The sequence below is a fragment of the Eleutherodactylus coqui genome, chromosome 9 (genome assembly GCF_035609145.1).
Source record: "Eleutherodactylus coqui strain aEleCoq1 chromosome 9, aEleCoq1.hap1, whole genome shotgun sequence".
Taxonomy (NCBI): Eukaryota; Metazoa; Chordata; class Amphibia; order Anura; family Eleutherodactylidae; genus Eleutherodactylus; species Eleutherodactylus coqui.
This window is the reverse complement of record NC_089845.1, coordinates 155,880,888-155,902,416: the sequence shown is the minus strand read 5'-3', so window position 1 is coordinate 155,902,416 and position 21,529 is coordinate 155,880,888. Positions and strand designations below refer to the sequence as shown.

The 21,529-nt window shown below is 43.7% G+C and overlaps 1 protein-coding gene across 1 annotated transcript; it reads right to left on the bottom strand.

Moving 5' to 3' along the window:
- Positions 1 to 6,312: 6,312 nt before the first annotated feature.
- Positions 6,313 to 16,839, bottom strand: LOC136578878 (ly6/PLAUR domain-containing protein 2-like). The gene is made up of 3 exons (XM_066579058.1): positions 16,716 to 16,839; positions 12,992 to 13,108; positions 6,313 to 7,562 (listed from the first exon to the last, which is right to left on the bottom strand). The coding sequence occupies exons 1-3, from the start codon at positions 16,759 to 16,761 to the stop codon at positions 7,315 to 7,317; spliced, it is 411 nt and encodes a 136-aa protein (XP_066435155.1). The 5' UTR covers positions 16,762 to 16,839; the 3' UTR covers positions 6,313 to 7,314.
- Positions 16,840 to 21,529: the final 4,690 nt, after the last annotated feature.

Sequence of the window (21,529 nt, the reverse complement as noted above, 5' to 3'; positions counted from 1 at the left end):
CCGGGCCCTGCCAACCCTCTGCAGTGTGTGCCTCCGGTTCCTCCTGATCGTAGACACACTTATAAATAGACATGAGGGTGGTGTGGCTATGAGGCCAGCGTGTGGCATGAGGGCAGCTGAAGGCTGCGCAGGGACACTTTGGTGTGTGCTGTGGACACTGAGTCGTGCGGGGGGTTGGGCAGCATGTAACCCTGGAGAAGAGGTAGCGGTGTGACCTGCAGGCAGTGATTGTGCTTGGTTGGAGGTAGTGTGGTGCTTAGCTAAGGTGTGCCTTGCTAATGAAGGTTTGTCCGAAGTAAAAAATTATTGGGGGGGGGACCACTCTTGCCGCTATTGTGGCTTAGTAGTGAGACATGGGAGCCTGAGATGCAGCCCTGCATGCTGCCCCTGCCTTGCCCTATCCGTTTCTGTGGCGTTTCCATGACTTTTGTATGTTTTCCAGATTTTCACAAGTGAAAATCTAAGCGGAGCATGGGTTATATACAAAAATGCTCGATTCGCCCATTGACTTCAATGGGGTTCAATACTCAAAACGAGCTCTCGAGCATCGTGGAAAGTTCGACTCGAGCAACGAGCACCCGAGCATTTCTCTACTGGCAACCTGAATCACAGGCTGCTGTTTTGTTACAATACGTTGATGACCTTTTGCTCTGTGCTCCAGACAAAGCTACATGCGTAGAAACTTCAATTTCTCTTCAATTCCTGGTAAAGAACGGATGTAAGGCGTCAAAGAAGAAACTCCAGTTTTGTTGTTCATCTGTGACTTTTCTTAAACATTGTCTCAGGGCAGGAACTCGTCATCTCACCCAGCACCGTAAATCTACCATTATGAACATTAAGGTAACCGCTTCTGTCTCTAAACTACATACCTTTCTAGGACTTGTTTCTTCATGTAGACCATGGACTGTGAATGCTTTGCAGCTGATGTAGCCGCTGTATGATTGTCTCAAGAAAGAACCCTTCCAACTTACAGAAGTAGCCATCTTGGCAGCCCCAGCCCTGGGCCTGCCCAACTACAACAAACCCTTCAGGCTCTACTGCAATGAGAACAATGGACATGCAGCAGCAGTCCTTACACAGCAGCACGGAGGGCACCAACGACCTGTAGCCTACTACTCCAGCAGGTCAGACGATCACCTTCCTGACTACGAGCAGTAGCGGCAGTCTCCAGACCTAGTTCTGGATCATGGGGTACAACTGTTAGCACAACATGATATCTCTGCCATTCTAACACAGGTTCAGCCCAAGTACTTGTCTGCAGCCCATTGTCTGAGACTCCAATGTGCCCTCCTAATGCCTGCCAACGTTACCATCACCCGTTGTCAGACTTTGAATCCTGCTGCTCTCTTATCAGAATGGGATGACACTGACCAAGCGACTCAAGAAGAACCTCACGACTGCACCCAGCTCATGCAGATGGAAACTTGTGGGTTTGATTCCGTCAAGGACACTCCACTACTTAGTCCCGATTTAAACTTGTTCGTTGATAGCTCCAGGTATGCTGTAGATGGACAATTTCACACTGGATATGCGGTCACCACACAGACACCTGTCCTTCATCAACAGTCACTACTTGCACATGTCTCAGCCCAACAAGCTGAACTGCAGGCCTTTACACATGCCTGTACACTGGCACAAGACAGTTAACATTTACACGGACTCTAGATATGCCTTGGCAGACCAAGCAACCAAAGAAGCAGCCCTGCTGCCCTTCACACCGGCAGTTCTGGCCACCTGCCAAGAAGAAGATGACATGTCACCATCACTTAATGTCTCACAACATCTTCTTTTGTCTTTTCAGAAACAAGCATCTTCTCATGAAGTGTCGGGTTGGTAAGCAAAAGGAGCCACTTCTGATTCCAGTGGCATGTGGACACTTCATGGGAAGCCTTGTCTTCCAAGAGCCTTGTTTCCAGTGCTAGCCTCCATAACACATGGCCTCACGCATGCCTCTAAAACTGCAATGTGTGATCTTGTTTCCAGGTATTGGTATGCGCCTGGTTTTTTGGTAGTTGCTGTCTCTTATACTCAGGGATGTAAGACTTGTGCACTGTCCAACCCAGGTAAAACTGTCAAAACGCATTCTAAACACACTCCTAGGCCCTTATACCCCTTCCAGAAGTTGCAGATTGACTACATACAACTTCCTCAAATCTGGACAGTTTCAATACGTCCTTGTATATATTGCTCTCTTCTCTGGCTGGAGACTTACCCCATTTCTGTGGCTAATGCCAAAAATACAGCCAAAAAGCTTTTTCTGAAGTGGCCCGTAGGTTTGGTGTCCCAGAAACCATTGAGAGTGACCGTGGTACTCACTTTAGTGAGATGGCAGGGATGTTAGGCAAAGAACAGACATTCCACACACCCTACCATCCTCAAAGCGGTGGGAGAGTAGAGAGGCTAAATGGGATTCTGGAAAAAAAAAATGATTAAATTTTAAAAGCAATGACCGAATTGAATACACCTTGGCCTGAGTGTCTTTCCTTGTCTCTCTTGTCAATAAGACACACGCCCAAACAGACAGGTCTCAGTCCTTATGAGATTCTGTTTGGTTCGGCCCCTTGTCTAGGTCTGTACGTTCTTCAGCAATTGTAGGTTCAGTTTGAACATATGTTACCTCCATTGCAGGATGTCTGGTGGATTTGTGGTGATGGTAGGATGCGTGCAACACTGCCCAAATTTTGGAAAGGTAAGTGCGCACCTGCAAAGGTACTCCTCCCCTTTCAGCTGTTTGCAGCTGGGTGGACAGGACACACAATCACACCCCCATCAGGGCATAAAGAATCTCTGCGTAGACTGCCATGTAATCTCCCTGGCGGATCTTTTGATGCGGGTATTTATATTGCTGAAATATGGGTATCCAGGGGAGCGCAAAATGAGTTTAAAGCCAGAAACCAGATTACAGGAGGATTCGAATCATTCTTTTGTCCTTGGTGCACAATTAATAAAAATATTGATTGGCTTAATTATATCAATTATAATCAACAGAGATTTGTAAACGACACCAGAGATGCCACACAAGGATTAGTGGAACAACTAGGACCAACATCCTCTATGGCCTTCCAGAACCGTCTTGCTCTGGACATGCCAATAGCAGAAAAAGGAGGAGTCTGCAAGATGATTGGGGATTCATGCTGCACCCACATCCCCAACAACACGGCTCCGGACGGATCAGTGACTAAAGCTTTGCACGGACTACTAAGTCTATCTATTGAACTTACAGAAAATTCTAGTGTTTATGATCCATTTAAATCATGGTTGGAGGACATTTGTGGACAATGGAGTGCTTGGATCACGTCTCTTCTTACCACTTTGACTATTACAGTAATTGCTTTTGTAGTAGTAGGTTGTTGTGTAGTACCTTGTATACGCCGCATATAAGCAAAATCTGCTGAAAAGGTGATACCCACTATGATGGCACAGAATGGTATCTATGCCCAGCTCTTATGTTCAGCCGGCTATGATTTATTCTTGTATTGGTCAGAACAATAGTGAAATGTAATATAAAGGCTGGCAGACATCACTAGGATGAACTGAAGTACCTCAAATGTTTACTGTTGTTCTGGGACAAGATAAAAAACAAAAGGGGGAAATGTCATGGAATATAAAGTGTTAAGTTTCAGAATGCAATAAGTGTATGTTTCTTACCTTGTATTGGACTATTGACCCTTAAATAGAAGACTAAAACCTATGCTTTGTAGTGCCGGGAACTAGGATTTTAAGATAAGAAGAAGAGATGAGCGAGTATACTCGCTAAGGCACATTATTCGAGCGAGTAGTGGCTCAGCTGAGTATCTCCCCGCTCGTCTCTAAAGATTCGGGGGCCGGCGCGGGTGACAGGTGAGTTGCGGGGAAGGGGGGAGAGAGGGAGAGAGAGATCTCCCCTCCGTTCCTCCCCGCTCTTCCCCGCCGCTCCCCGCCGGCCCCTGAATCTTTAGAGACAAGCGGGGAGATACTTGGCTAAGGCACTACTCGCTCGAGTAATGTGCCTTAGCGAGTATACTCGCTCATCTCTAATAAGAAGTCAACAGACAAATTAAATAAAGCTAAACTATGTTAGCAGAGAAGACACACAACTATTGCAGAAATATTGTCTAATGTAACAGCAATATCCTGACTAAAGTAATTTCTATGTCTGAGACGGGCCTTAAGAGCTTTGAGACTATTTGGTAGATGTCGATACGTCTTATGATCAATCAGCTTTGTCACCTAGGTAACACTAAACTACGTTAACACTAATCTTTGTACCAAGTAACTTTTGAATACGCCCTCGTCTTTCTGTATAAGAGTTGGTGTTGATAATAAAGTAGAATTCATTGAGTTCTCATACAGAAGTGTCTTGACATAACATGGAGTGATTTCATGCTATTGATAGATAATTGCTAGCAAATCTTCTCATCACGGACTTCCATATCTACCAATTTGGCACCTGGCAACGAGGTCATCAGATCGGTGTGGTCCGATAACAGCGTACAGCTTGTGTATAATTATATATGTACAGCTGGTATAAGTTATACATCTCCCTGTATATAGTGGTATGTCCCATGCTGGTATAACCTGAGTATCTCCTGTATATGATTATATATGTACAGCTAGTATAAGTTATACATCTTCTGTGTATAGTGATATGGATCATACTGGTATAACCTGGGTATCTCCTGTATATGATTATATATGTACAGCTAGTATAAGTTACACATTCTGTACATAGTGATACAGAGCATGCTGGTATAACCTGGGAATCTCCTGTATATAATTATATATGTACAGCTGGTATAAATTATACATCCTGTATATAGTGATATGGAGCATGCTGCTATAACCTGGGTATCTCCTGTACTGTATATATTGATATGGAGCATGCTGGTATAACCTGGGTATCTCCTGTATATGATTATATATGTACAGCTGGTATAAATTATACATCTTGTATATAGTGATATGGAGCATGCTAGTATAACCTGGGTATCTCCTGTATATGATTATATATGTACAGCTAGTATAAGTTATACATCTCCTGTATATAGTGATATGGAGCATGCTGGTGTAACCTGGGTAACTCCTGTATATGATTATATATGTACAGCTGGTATAAGTTATACATCTCCTGTATATAGTGATATGGAGCATGCTGGTATAACCTGGGTAACTCCTGTATATGATTATATATGTACAGCTGGTATAAGTTATACATCTCCTGTATATAGTGATATGGAGCATACTGCTATAACCTGGGTATCTCCTGTACTGTATATATTGATATGGAGCATGCTGGTATAACCTGGGTATCTCCTGTATATGATTATATATGTACAGCTAGTATAAGTTATACATCTCCTGTATATAGTGATATGGAGCATGCTGGTATAACCTGGGTAACTCCTGTATATGATTATATATGTACAGCTGGTATAAGTTATACATCTCCTGTATATAGTGATATGGGGCATGCTGGTATAACCTGGGTAACTCCTGTATATGATTATATATGTACAGCTGGTATAAGTTATACATCTCCTGTATATAGTGATATGGAGCATACTGCTATAACCTGGGTATCTCCTGTACTGTATATATTGATATGGAGCATGCTGGTATAACCTGGGTATCTCCTGTATATGATTATATATGTACAGCTAGTATAAGTTATACATCTCCTGTATATAGTGATATGGAGCATGCTGGTATAACCTGGGTATCTCCTGTATATGATTATATATGTACAGCTGGTATATTTTATACATCTCCTGTATATAGTGATATGGAGAATGCTGGTATAACCTGGGTAACTCCTGTATATGATTATATATGTACAGCTGGTATAAGTTATACATCTCCTGTATATAGTGATATGGAGCATACTGCTATAACCTGGTATCTCCTGTACTGTATATATTGATATGGAGCATGCTGGTATAACCTGAGTAACTCCTGTATATGATTATATATGTACAGCTGGTATAAGTTATACATCTCCTGTATATAGTGATATGGAGCATACTGGTATAACCTGGGTATCTCCTGTACTGTATATAGTGATATGGAGCATGCTGGTATAACCTGGGTAACTCCTGTATATTATTATATATGTACAGCTAGTATAAGTTATACATCTCCTGTATATAGTGATATGGAGCATGCTTGTATAACCTGGGTAACTCCTGTATATGATTATATATGTACTGCTGGTATAAATTATACATTATTCTGCATATATTGATATGGAGCATGCTGGTATAACCTGGGTATTTCTTTTATATAATTGCACACTTTGCACACAATTGAAAATGCATCACAATCCACATGTGGTTTTTAATACTGTATGTGTTTTTTTAATATGATTTTAATTGTGGTTCAAAAATGCAAACAACATGAATAGAGCCCAAGGGTCTGCAAACAAACGTTCATGTAGTCCAGGAAATGAGTCATGGTTGAAAAGCTTATGCCAGGGGGCTAGATGCTGTGTGTTGATTTGTTTTGCAGCTATATACAGCACAGTTTAGGTATGGGTACAGGTACAGGTGTGGGTGGGAACATCATACATCATGTGACCTAGAAAATCATACATCATGTGACCTGGAGCCTCGGTTCTTCTCTTTAATAAATAGTCAATACAAGAGAAGCGCTGCTTCTGGTGCCGCTGACTGCGGAGCGCACACATCCCAGTACACTTAGTGCTCTCAGTCCAGTAGATATAGTACTGTGATGACGTACATGTCCTGCGTATTATGCACATATTGTTCATGTACTTGTATATCTGCTGCATATGTTAAATCCCCTGGATACACTGGAGCGTATTAGACATGTAATATGCACCAAAATAGGACTTGCTGCAGGTTTTTTTCACACGTGTAATACGCAGTTCTGAGTGGCGCCAATCAGTGGGCTTGTAGCACCACGTATAACACGTGTGAAAAATGCAGCCGACATACGCCTATGTGAGAGAAAAGGGCTTATTCACACAAACTCATTTGCGCTGCGTATTATGTGCACAAGTTGCACGCAGTGACTAGTACCCATTGATATCAGAGGGTTCGGTCATGTGCGTTTTTTTTCCGCTATATGGTCGCACACAAAAAAAAAACGGGGCACGTCCTATTTTGGTGCGGATTATGCACAAATTAGCCCATGTTTAACTTAATTGGCTATGAAAAACAAAGGGAGAATGCAGTAAACCACGCACAGATGTGCGCAAAAACGCAACGCCCATCTTGCAAATACACAGCACAAATGTGCTTACGCCCATGTAAAGCGAGCGGCAGAGTTGTGGCTCCGGCTTGCGGCTGGCAGCGCTCATTGTTCGTAGGGTTTCACTTATTGCCACATTACGATCAGCAGCATAGAAATTCCTGCGAGGATTACCCCCGCTGTCCCGCTGCTCCGCGCCGCTGCGCCGTTTCCATAAGCCATTAATACTGAAGCATTTATTCCTCGGTTATTACAAAGGTCGGTGGTGCAGCAGAATATAACCCGGGAATTTCCAAGTCCCTCATCGCTGGGTATGCAGGTTTCAGATATGGAGCAGCCGCGGATCACCACCTCGTTCCCTTGGAAGGGGAAACCTGAAATATAACGTATTGGGGTCATGTGATGCAGTTGGGATCTACATATGGCGTTGCTTTCGTCAGTCATTCATATGGTAGTGTTTGGTCTTCGGTTATTACAAGACGGTACTGGATTTAAGACGGTGTCCTGCAGTCCTCGGTGGCAGGAGGCACGTCCCACAGCCACCCCAAAATGTGAAAAAAAACTTTTTTCACCTCCTCTGCTCTGCTTGCCATTCCTTCCGATCCCGCTGATCTTCCTACTGGCCTCAGGTTTGCGTGACCAGTGTTTGACTGTATGGGTCATGTGCCATTAACATGACTGAGGCCAGGGAAGATCAGCGGGATCCAAAGGGATAGCGAGGTGAGGTGATTGGGGCACCTAATGGGGGTCACTATTACTACTGGGGCTGCTGATGGGGACACTCATTATTGGGGACACTAATAAGGACACTATTACTGTTGGGGCTGCTGATGGGGACACTAATTATCGGGGCTGCTGACGGGGGCACTATTACTATTTAGGTTACAAATGGGGGCATTATTAATATTAGGACTGCTAACAGGGTCAGTATAACAGTTGGGGCTGCTAACGGGGTCACTATTACTACTTGGGCCTCTAATAGGGTCACTTTTACTATTGGGGCCACTAATAGGGACACTATTACTGTGGGGCTGCTAAAAGGATTACTATTACTATTTGGGCCACTAACAGGTTCACTATTACTACTGGGGCCACTAATAGGGATACTATCACTTGGGGGGCTGCTAACAGGATTACTATTACTATTTGGGCTACTAACAGGTTCACTATTACTAATGGGGCCACTAATGGGGTCACTATTACTATTGGGGCCACTAATAGGGTCACTATTACTATTGGGGCCACTAATGGGGTCACTATTACTATTGGGGCCACTAATAGGGACACTATTACTGTTAGGGTCACTACCCAACTTTCCCAGGCACAGAATGTACAGGGTGAGGCAAAAGTTTGGGCACACCTATTTAACTAATGTAATTACTAGAAGTCTGACTTCCAATGTGGGAAAGTGTTAATCTGGAGGGCGGCTGCATTTTTTTGGTGGAGGAGCCATTTTTAGGAGCCATTTTGAATTCAGCTCAGGTTTTTCAAATGGGAAGGGGGTCTTGTGGGATATTAATCTTAGCTAGAATTGACTCAGAAACATACTGGAAGTCTCACTTTTGCCCCGTCTTTACTTGTTTAGAAGTTAAGTGAGAGCAAAATTTTAAACTGTGTCTGACATCCATGGCCTCGTCCAATTGATGGATCACTTAACGATGACAAGTCCCTCTATTGGGCACAGATGGGAATAGGCATCCTGTAACATCTGGAGGGACATTTCACCGTTAAGTGATCCGTCAATGGAAAGAGTCCCTGAATATCAGACACAATTTACCAACTTTGCCCTCACTTAACTCCTAAACAAGTAAAGATGGGACAAAACTGACACTTTGACTGCTTCTGATTCCGGTCTCACTATGACTGATATATCACATGACCGCCTTACCATTGGAAAAACCTAAGCTGACTTTAATATGGCAAAGTTCAAAATGGCCGTCAAAAACGTCTCCGAGAAAAAAATGCAGCAGCGCTCCAAATGAATACTTTTGCATTGGAGGTTAATTTTGTCATTATTACACCAGTTAACCCCTTAATGACACGGCCTATTTTGGCGTTGAGGACGAAGCGATTTTTGGTATTTTTTCATCTCCATTTTTCAACAGCCATAACTTTTTTATTTTCCGTCGGCGCGGCCGTATAAGGGCTTGTTTTTTGCGTGGCGAACTGTAGTTTTTATTGGTACTATTTTTGGCTACATTGTAAAACTTTTATTATTTTTTTTATGATCGTAGGGAGAGAAAACGCATCAATTCTGCCATAGATTTTTGGGTTTTTTTTAAAGCGATAATTATGCAGCATAAATGACACACTACATTTTTTTCTGCGGGTCGGTACGGTTACAACGATACCAAAGTTCTTATATTTTTTTTAGGTTTTTCCACTTTTCCACAATAAAAACCCTTTTTTTGGAAATTATTATTTTTTTCTAAACTCACTGCATTCAAATTCCTGTAACTTTTTTACTTTTTCATGGACGGAACTCTATGAGGGCTTATTTTTTGCAAGACGAGCTGTAGTTTTTATTGGTACCAAAAATTAGCATTTTGCCTCAGTTTTTTAGCATTCTTAACGCTTTTTGCCGTGCAGGATAATAAGCGCGTTCAATGTATTGTACGCGTCGTTACGGACGCGTCAATACCAAATATGTGGGATTTTTTATTTTTTAATTTTTTTTTTTGCTAATATGAGAAAAAACATTAAAGAGTTTTTACATTTTTGTTTTTTGTACTTTATTTTGCTCTTTTTTTTTATACAATCTGTGTCCCTCTGAGGGACTTTTACTGCAGCACTGCAGATCGCTACGATAAGGCATGGCAGGACTTCTCTCCTGCCATGCCTTATCGCTTACTATAGCGATCACAAGCTATGGCAATACAGGACGCCGGTATCTGGTGTCCTGTTGCCATAGCAACCAGCTGGGCTCTCACGATTTTATCGCGAGAGCCGGCTGGAGTCACAGAGGGAGCGGCAGAGAAGGGGTTAACAGCGGAGGGGCGCATCTCTGATGCCCCCCCCCCGCTGTCGCAGCGGGACAGCCATTTGTCCCGCTTTCGGGAAACTGGGTTACCATGAAGGTGATTACCAGCCGGAGTGCCGCAGCTCCCTGGCTGGTAATGTCTCACTGCCGCTGCTGTGGAATGCACACACTGACGGCAGTGTGTGCACCCGTGCTCATCCTCCCCTGACCTCTCCTCGTTGGTTCTGCAGGAGGAGAGGGGAAGGGAGGAGGAGTCCAGGTGCACGCAGTTATATCAGTGTGTGCATCCTGCAGCAGCACTGATCAAAGTAGCAGCAGCGCTCTAAAGACCAGGAGGACGTAAGTATATGAGTCTCAGGGGGATCACTATTACTACTGGGGCCAATATAGGGGTCACGATTCCTACTGAAACCACTCTGGGGGTACTATTACTACCCAGGCCAATATAGGGCGTCACTATTACTACTGAGGCCACTGTGGGGTCACGATTACTACCAGGAACAATATAAGTGTTACTATTACTACTGAGGTCACTGGGGGGGGGGGGGGGGGAGTCACAATTACTATTGAGGCCACTGTGGGGGTTACTATTACTACCCGGGCCAATATAGGGGTCACTATTACTGCTGAGGCCACTGTGAACTGTATTGCAATAGACAACAGCACACACAAATAGCTCCACTGGGAGGGAGGCCTCATATGCATGATAAGGAATGCAAAGCTGCCAACGTGGTTCTGGATCCTGAACCACCTCACAAATAATAGTCCAAATGGTCCTTACAGCAGCATCCTGGGCAGTTAGTCAATGGAAGTTACAACTCACTTCATCCAGTGCAGAAATCCTTTATTGTGCCCATAAAATGTGACAATGTTTCGACCACACTTACACTGTAAGTGTGGTCGAAACGTTGTCACATTTTATGGGCACAATAAAGGATTTCTGCACTGACTGAGGCCACTGTGGGGGTCATGATTACTATTGAGGCCACTGTGGGGTTACTATTACTACCCGGGCCAATATAGGGGTCACTATTACTACTGAGGCCACTGTGGGGTCATTATTACTACTGATGTCACAATGGGGACACTATTACTACTGGGGCCAATATAGGGGTCACTATTACTACTGCTGCTACTGTGGGGGTCACAATTACTAGTGAAGCCACTGTGGGGGTTACTATTACTACCATTATAGGGGTCACTATTACTACTGAGGCCACTGTGGGGTCACTATTATTACTGATGTCACTGTGGGGACACTATTACTACTTGGGCCAATATCGTTGTCACTATTACTACTGATGCCACTGTCGGGTCACGATTACTATTGAAGCCACTGTGGGGGTTACTATTACTACCTGGGTCAATATAGGTGTCACTATTACTACTGAGGCTACTGTGGGGACACTATTACTACTGATGTCACTGTGTGGACACTATTACTACCGGGGCCAATATAGGGGTCCCTATTACTACTGAGGCTACTGTGGGGACACTATTACTACTGATGTCACAATGGGGACACTATTACCACCGGAGCCAATATAGGGGTCACTATTACTACTGATGCTACTGTGGGGGTCACAATTACTACTGAGGCCACTGTGGGGGTCATGATTACTACCCGGGCCAATATAGGGGTCACTATTACTACTGAGGCCACTGTGGGGTCACTATTATTACTGATGTCACTGTGGGAACACTATTACTACTTGGGCCAATATCGGTGTCACTATTACTACCGATGCCACTGTCGGGTCACGATTACTATTGAAGCCACTGTGGGGGTTACTATTACTACCTGGGTCAATATAGGTGTCACTATTACTACTGAGGCCACTGTGGGGTCACTATTACTACTGATGTCACTGTGGGGACACTATTACTACCGGGGCCAATATAGGGGTCACTATTACTACTGAGGCCACTGTGGGGGTCACTATTACTACCGGGAACAATATAGCGGTCTCTATTACTACCGGGAACAATATAGGGGTCACTATTACTACTGATGCCACTGTGGGGGTCATGATTACTATTGAGGCAACTGTTGGGGTTACAATTAGTACCCTGGCCAATATAGTGGTCACTATTACTACTGAGGCCACTGTGGGGGTCACTATTACTACTGAGGCCACTGTGGGGGTCACTATTACTACCGGGGCAAATATAGGGGTCACTGTTACTACTGATGCCACTGTGGGGGTCACTTTAACTACTGATGTCACTGTGGGGGTCACTATTACAACTGAGGCCACTGTGCGGACGCTATTGCTACCGGAGCCAATATAGGGGTCCCTATTACTACTGGGGCTGCTCTGCATGTGGCAGCATGGCAGAAATTGGCAGCTGCGGAATGTCAAAAAAACTGTCAAAATCCTTACTATTGGTGTGAATTTTGACTGGAAGTCAGCAGCTTTTCCACATATCATGCTGCGCGGCGCTCCTCCTCACCTCCTCCGCAGGCTTCCCGCAGTCAGCGCTCCCTGGCTTACGTTTCCCAGTACAGATTGGTACAGATATTAACGGTTTTTTGGATGCAGATATGCTGCAGAATTTGCTCCCTGTCTTTTTTGAACCGGCCCTGTACTTTTTAAAACAACGCTTTTATAGCACGTCATAATAAGCCCCGCCCCTTTACCACACCCCTTTGTCCTGTTTTGACTCTGGGAAAATCTGGTCACCTTAAATATACATTAGTGTGAGTTAAACACCGAAACTTTATTGTGTATTATATGACCGTACATCGCGCATGTAATACGCTCGTGTGAGCGCGGCCTCCAGAGGATAGTTTATGGCGCGGGGTGAGGAGGGAGCACTCACCTACGTCCGGGCTCAGCACCGTCGTCTTGCATGAGCCCATAGTCGTGCAGTTCTTGGTGTCGATGCACTCGGAGCTCAGCGTTTCATCCGGGCAGTAGAAACAATGTATTGATTCGCCTGAAGAAACACAAAATGGCGCAGAAATTAGATAAGCAAAGAGAAAACCGCTGAACGCTGCCAACAGACAGATTGTGGAACTGACTTCACGTGGACTCTGCCTGTCAGATGAGTTACGGCTCGTTCACACCGGCGGTTTTTATTTCCGTCGACTTGCTCCAGTTTTTGCGCCTGTAGCCAAGCTTTAATCTTGAGTTTCAATGCGATCGTCAATTTTTCAGCGCCATTTATTTTTTAGATCGGAAGCTCAAGCGCAGATCGCTCCACTTTCCATTCCAATTCAAATAAATGGAACCAAAACGGATTTGGGTTTTTAGCATAGTTGTCAATGGAAAACGAAGAACGAAAAGCGTCTGATTGCTTCCGGTTCTCATTTCCGTTTTTTTCTGTTTAGCTGGTCTTACGATGGAACCGCTAGATGGAAACAAACGGCGAACTAGCCTTATATCATGTCTTATATCTGAGTGGGGCCTAAACAGACCAACGTATGAACAAATGCGCTCGCCGCTGCGGAGCGTATTTGCGAATGAACAAGTTAGAAGTCTTCATCAATGTGGCTATTCAATTCTCGCTTTATTGCGTGCGCAAAATACAAAAAGGCAGACGGATAGGGCAGAAATTGTACACGAGAAACACGCTGGTGAGAACAAATCAACTGAAATTAATAGGGGGGGGGGGGTGATTTTCACGTGCGCAAAAAGCTCCGCAAACGCATTGGTCTGTTTAAGCCCTCACATGTAGAGCCGCAATAACAATCCTGCAGTTACATTGCGTCTTATACCTTATGACAATTTGGCAGTTGTCATGTTTTATGCTCCAGTCACATCCGAAGCTGCAGTTACAATTTGGCAGTTATCATGCTTCATCTAGAGCTGAAGTCAGAATTAAGAATTTACATTATATCTTATATTGCAATCATATGTAGAGCAGAATTATAGTTCAGCAGTTAAATCACGTTTAATACTCCACTCACACCCAGAGCTGCATCTAAGATTCTGCAGTTTCATTATGTCTTATGCTCCAGTCAGATCCAGAACTGTGGTGACAATTCAGCAGTTACATCATGAGCGATACCTCAGTCACATGCAGATCTGGTTTCGCAATTTGGCAGCTATATCATGTGTTATAATGCAATTACATCCAGAATTTGCTAGCTACAGCTTGCGAAGTACTCTAATCACATCCAAAGCTGAATTCAAAATTTAAGTCTTATATTCCAGTCACATCATATCCAGAGATGAAATTCTGCAGTTTCATCATGTTTTATACTCCAGTCACATCCAGAACTGCAGTCACAATTCAGCAGCTACATCATGTCTCATGCTATATCCACATCCAGAGCTGCAGAAACAGGTTCACAGTTATACCACATCCAGCGCTGCAGTCCATTGATTTTCATTGACTCAATCGCTGCATATCACGTGGACGTGCGATGCACATGTAATACGCTGTGAAGAAACGCCTGTGCACATGAGCCCTTAGTCACAGTCCTATCTGCAGTTACAGTATGTTACTTTTATCATGTCTTATACAGCAGTCACATCCAGAGCTGTATTCAGAATACATTTTTATTGTACTCCAGTTACATCCAGAGCTGCAACTACAGTATCTGCTCCAGCCAAAATCAGACATAGTCACAATTCAGCTTCTGCATCATAAGTGATACCTCAGTCACATCCAGATCTGTACTTGAAATTTGGCAGTTAAATCGTGTTATATGACAATCACATTCATAGCTACATTCAAAATTCTGCAGTTACAGCTTCTCTTATGCTCCAGTTACATCCAAAGCTGCATCTACAATTCTGCAGGGCTATTGTTTCGTACTCCAGTCACAACCAGGGCTGCATTTACAATACCTCGGCCACATCCAGACCTACAGTTACAATTTAGCAGTTACATCATAATTCATACCTTAGTCACATCTAGATCTGCAGTCACACTGCATGGGCTTTTTCACACCGGCGTGATTTCGTGCCGCCATGTGGCCCCTTATAATCACGGCCGCATAACAGGATGAAGCAGAACCATTAATTTCAATGGTTTTGTTTTCATTAGCAGGGTTCCCGCCCGTTAACAGTCCTGGCGAGAAAAGATGGGATTTGCCATCGCCAGCCGATACGACAGTTCTAGACCCCCAGTGATCTACAGTATAAACCATCTACATCAACCGAGCAAAATGGCCGAAATGGAAAAAGGAAGAATGAATTAAAATATATTTTAGTTAAACTTCATAGTAAAATATAAAAAAAGAAAAACTTTTTTGTTACTTTTACTCCGAAGCACTAAAAACAATAAAAAAAAGCTAAAAGTATTTTAAATGTAGCAGAAATGTGTAAAAAAAAAAGCCAACAAAAAGACAACAAAACTGTAGTAAAGTTTTCGCTTGTGGTTGATGGGCATCTAAGGGGTTAATAATACATTTTAAAAAGTTCAAAAAGTAATCCAAAGCGTCAGTCACATCCAGAGCTGCACTCAGAATTCAGCTGTTGCAGTCTGTCCTACACTCTAATCACACCCAGAGCTGCATCTATAATTCTGCAGTTTCATAATGTCTAATACTCCAGTCACCTCCAGAACCGTAGTCACAAGTCAGCAGTTACATCATGAATTACACCTCAGTCACATCCAGAGCTGCACTCAGAATTCAGCAGTTACATTCTGTCCTGTACTCCTCTACACCCAGATTTGCATCTGCAATTTTGCGGTTATAGTATGTTTGATACTCCAGTCACATCTAAAGCTGCAGTTGCATCAAGTCTTATACTGCAGCCACATCCAGAGCTGCAATCACTTCCATACCATTTGCTGTATTAGTCCTGGCCATCATGTAATAAATCCCGTTGCCAGGTGTGATGTGGAGCCGCTGGATCTCACCAGGCATAGGTCAGCTCTGTAACGTTGGCAGAGAGACTGTATTCCACGCTGATTTATCCCAGATACAGGAAAAACAACGAAAAGTTAATCTAAGCCTAAAATGGCTCTTTACAATGGGCAAAAATGATATAAAAGTAAAAAAAAACTTAAAGGGCCACGTAGATCGCCATCAGCCGCCCAAACAGGGTGCCAGACCCGCAATAACCTAAAATATAAACCATCTAGAACGAAACGGCCGTAATAGAAAACGGTCATTAAAATAGATTTTACTAAACTTCATAGTTACAAAAAATGAAAATATTTTTAAAAAAACATTTATTTTTTTTGCTAGTTGTATCCCAAAGCACCAGAAAATAATATAAAGAAATATACAAGTATTAAAAAGTGGGGAAAGCGTGTAAAAAAGATTAACAAAAAGACAAAACTGTAATAAAGTTCTCGCTGGTTTTTGCTGGGAATTAACAGGTTAATAACAAATTATATAAAAGTTCAAAAAGTACATTTGACTTTTGTAAAAAAGTGCTGCTGCTCTTATTCTGGGCATAGAAGGGTTAAAAGGAAAAGAATGAACTACATGATGGACGGTGTGTGAGAACCCGCGAGATGCTTGGAACATGGGGTGAGGACCACCACCAAAACGGCTGAAGACCCGACCATAAAAGGGGACATATACCAGAGGAGTACTGGTCATGTGACCACCAGAGGCGTAATAATGATATAATGATCTTACCGGGCTGGGTATACAGGAGCAGGGCGAGCAGAGGGATAACAATCATGGTGATGTCCTAGTGATGAGCCGCAGCGTTGGTCCTTCTGGAAGCCTCTGAGATGCTCTCGCCTGACGATCTGTCCCTTATATATAGATAATGTACAATAGGGAGCCGCACGTCACTGGGGATGACGGAGTTAATTAAGTCATTTACACTCTGCTGGGCCTGTCGCTAAATTGTCTTATTTAATGGTATGATGAACAGCTGAGATGTCAGCAGCACGCCCTCCAGAAGCCGCCGGCTGCTGGCACAGAGCACACTGCAACGCACATGGACTCAGGTATTTCAGGTTGGTATATCAGGACAGATGACTGCAGGTGGAAACCATCAGCATGTTCTTAGTGGAGGATTTTCTTTATATTACTTTCTTTTTTTTGTGCATATTTTATTTTATTCTTTTGCAACTTCACAGAAATTGTAACAAAGTCTTTAACCCCTTAGTGACTCGGCTTTTTTGGCCATAAGGAAGCAATGATTTTTGGGGGAATTTCTTCTCCACTTTTCAAAAGCCATGACTTTTTTATTTTTCTGTTGACATGGCCATCAGGACTAGTTTTTTACGGGGTGAGCTGTAGTTTTTATTGGTACTGTTTGTGGTTACATATAATGTATTGTATGTGGATTCTAATCCATAGAGTTTCATGGTGATCGATGGAATCCCAGCAGAGCTGCTCAAACTGGTCCAGGAGCTGCACTTGTAACACCATGCCGGACAATCTGGAGGACCTGCACATGGCCAGAGGATTGGAAAAGATATGTTTTCATCCCGCTGCCAACAAAGGCGATGTCAAGGACTGCGAAAACTGTAGAACAATCGCTGATTCCCCGCGCCAAGAAGGTGCTTCTGAAAATCTTCCAGAAGCGCTTGGGCAATATCCTTGACCAGGAACTTTCTGATGTTCAAGCTGGATTCCGCAAGGGCAGAGGGACCTGTGAACACATCACAAACTTGAGGTGGATCATGGAAAAGGCAAGTATCAGAAGAAGCTCTACTTGAATTTCATTAATTATACCAAGGCTTTCGACTATGTTGAGCATGATGAGCTTTGGGAAGCAATGAGGGAGGTAGGAGGACCAGCGCGCCAGATCATGTTTTTCAGGTCCTTCATACAGAATGGCTGAAGATCAAAACCCACAAGACCAGGATATACGTCTTCTTTTCTTTTCAACCACCATGCGGACGTGATCATGAGGCGGATGGACTTAAATGATCCGGGTATTGGGTTAAAAATAGGTGGAAGAACCATCACTAATCTAAGATACACATATGATACGACCCTGGTAGCAGAGACGGTGAAGCACCTGAAGATGATGATCCTGAAGCTAAAAGAAGAAAGTGAGAAGATGGAACTTCACCTGAACATCAAGAAGACCAAGACCATGACCGCTGCCAACAAGGAAGTCCATATAAAGGTCAACAGTGTGGAAATCAAAGTGGTTAATAGTTTTGTATACCTTGGCTCCCTCATCGATCATAGTAGCAGCTCAACAGGTGAGATAAAGCGTCAATGAGCACTGGGGCGTACGGCCATGGTGAGCATGGACCGATCGTGGAAGTACAAGGATGTCTCAGTCACCATCAATCGAAGGTTAATCACAGCCATCGTCTTCCCGATGGCAGCATATGGCTGTGAGACGCGGTCAGTGGGGATAGTAGACACAAGAAAAATTGATCCTTCCTAGCTGTGATGTTGGACAAAACATCTACGAATTCCCTGGACAGCGAGGGTCACCAACAAAGCTGTCCTGGTCCGTACCAGCCCAGAGGTGTCCCTGGAAGGCAAGATCACCAGACGGAGACTGACTTACTTTGGACACGTGATAAGGGCGAATTCACTGGAAAAAAAGAGATGCTACTTGGAATGGTCAATGGTAAAAGGAAACAAGGAAGACAGAAGAAACGTTGGCTGGACACCAGCAAGAAGGACGTGGGAATGGACATCAGGCAACTGAAAGCAGCCATAGAGAAGAGAGAAGCACGGAGAGGACCGGCCTACAAAGTATCCAAGAGTCCGACACCACTGAACGGATAGAATTGGAATATATTGTATAACTTTTACTAATTTGTTTGGAGGACAGGGAGAAAAACACCTCAATTTGGCCATTGTTTATTTTTTTAGCAGCGTTAATCATGCAGCATAAATGACGTGATACTTTTTTCTGCATGTTGATACAATTATGACGATACCAAAATTGCATTTTTTTTCTGGTTTTTCCACTTTTGCACAATAAAATCTTGTTTTTATCGCTTATCATAGTGATCACAGGCCATGGCAGACTGGGATGCTATTATGTGGTGTCCAGTTGCCACAGCAACCCATTAGCCCTCCTCAATTACACAGGTGAGAGATTGGGACACGCCCTCCTTCAGTGAACCCTTTACATGCTGCAATCAACATTGATCACAACATGTAAGGGATTAACAGTAGGGATTGGCATTCTCACCAATCCCTGCTGTTGCAGCGGGATGCTGGCTATCCATCCATGCAGGCAGAGTTCCTCATAGTACAATATGTATAGTCTTTTCTTATTATGGGTGGGGGGCAATATAAACTCTGCACAGGGTGCCATCAGATGTACGGTTTGCCCTGCCTACATGCTGCTGATCATAGAGTCCAATATGACAGTGCACGGTGTGCCACATATATGTGTATTGTATAGAGGTATTCTTAGGTTGCTGTCACACCTCAGCCAGTTCTTGGAAAGGATTTCTAGGCTGTACTTGTAATATATGAAGAGACATGAAGACAGGCTATTATAGCTTTCCTCCCTGGATAATTATTAGAACCTTGTTAACTGCACCATAAAACAAGGATTGTAAAGCAGTGCGCACACCCTTTGTGAGTTCACCCTTTAAATAGTTCTTGGCTCAACTTTGCAACTTCACGAAACAGAAGCCACGGAGTACAACGAAGGGTGAAATCTAATCAGCATTTGGGTCCGAGACGAGAAATACAGGAAATACAAGTACATAGTTAGGCACAACTCTGATTTGGAAATGTAGGTGCATCATCCCGGCGGGGTCCGGTAAACCCCGTAGTGGGAACGTTCTGGAGTAGTAGTAGAAAAAAATGCTACTGTGGAAGTGCTGCCAAAACTCCAAGGATAGACAGTTGGTGATGTAAAACACAACTTTGTTTTTTACATGGACTATGTATTTCGGAGTTGAATGAATTTCTTCAGGTCTGTAGAACACAACACTAGTACAATAGTTATACAAGGATCAGAATTGCAACAGGCGAGGCGATATGTGAATAACTTGGTCAGAGCATCTCCAGAGTGCCCAGTCTTGGGGAGTGTTCCCATTATGTAGTAGCTAGTATCTACCAAAATTGGTCCAAGGAAGGACATCCAGGAAGCTAACATTATACAGACAAGTACCTCCTTCATGGCAATGGGATTCACTAATAACTGCACCCCCAGCAGGAAAATGCCCCTCACCAAATTACGGGAACTGTTCAGGAACATGGCAAAAATAAATGTGACGACTTCTCCCCCCAAGCTGATCTTTTTCTGAAAGAAGTCCAATATTTGGAGGCTGCACAAAGCATAATACAGGACTAAATGCTAAGCTTTTGCGTAGGTACCACATGACGCTTCAGAGGCTGAATGGCTCTCTATCTGGTACAGCAAAACCCAGCTCTCCAGCAACACTGGGGCAGCTCACTCCTCACAAGGCTCTCTGCACTCTGAAAAAACTGCTGAGGCACAGCAGAGAATGGGAATAGGACTTGCCTTTTATATCCAGCCAATCAGTGTGTGGCTCAGACCCTGTTAATCCATGGCAGCAAAGTTAGAGTAAAAGAAAAACACAGTCATGTGACTTCTCTGATGGTTTGGGCAAGAACATGTAAAAGGCCAAGCAAAAATAAACAAATATATACGCATGGGTATTTAATAGAGATGAGCGAGCCTACTCGGCCACGCCCCTTTTTCGCCCGAGCACCGCGATTTTCGAGTGGGGAGGAAAGGGAGAGAGAGAGGGCTCCCCACTGTTCCCCGCTGCTAACCCCCGCTCCGCCACGCTTCCCCCCGCCCCCCCGGATCTTTTCACCCGAGTACTGAAGTACTCGAAAATCGCGGTGCTCGATCGAGTAATTACTCGAAACGAGTAGGTTCGCTCATCTCTAGTATTTAATTACTTACAAATTCTGGGCTTCCTCTGTGGGCTATGTGCACAGAGTGGGGCAGGATTGCATGTGCTCAACCTCTTAAAGAGTAAGGACCTGTCATGTCCTCACATCAGCGGTGGCAGCTCTATAGCTTTACAGCCGCAAACCCGTTGGCTCCAGTGTTGTCTTCCTTTTGTTTACACTCACCTCTGTTTCCCTTTATGGGCTCTTTGTAGATTCAGCTCCTGCAAATGTCAGTTAGGCAGTTCTCACAACTTTCTGTCAATGGGTGCTGTCAGACTCAATTTACATAAAATATTTAAAAAGTGCCTGAGGGTGTACACTGGGCTTGTTAACAATAATTGACAACAAAATTACTGCCTATACATCATCCAATGTTGCTGCAATCTGTTGTGTTCTGTGCTTTATACAGCTCCCTAAATAGCTGGTAGCTATATAAGATATCAAGCAGGCCACTGCTGTAGACTAATGTCTGCCACAATAATATTATCAGGTCTGCGTGTTTGAGCTAAAAGAAGCATATAAACCCCCAAATATGTTTTGTCAATGAATTGGCATCCTCAGGGGTCTGAAATTATTAGAGGCCTCCTCAGGGGTCTGGGGTTACTGGAGACCTCCTCAGGGGTCTGGGATTACTGAAG

Excerpts from the sequence above, each read along its gene's own strand:
- LOC136578878 (XM_066579058.1), bottom strand. The coding sequence starts at position 16,761 with ATGATTGTTATCCCTCTGCTCGCCCTGCTCCTGTATACCCAGCCCG. Across the intron at positions 13,109-16,715 it reads GCTCCTGTATACCCAGCCCG|GCGAATCAATACATTGTTTC; the intron begins GTAAGATCATTA and ends GTGTTTCTTCAG. Across the intron at positions 7,563-12,991 it reads GGTGCTGAGCCCGGACGTAG|GTTTCCCCTTCCAAGGGAAC; the intron begins GTGAGTGCTCCC and ends GTTATATTTCAG.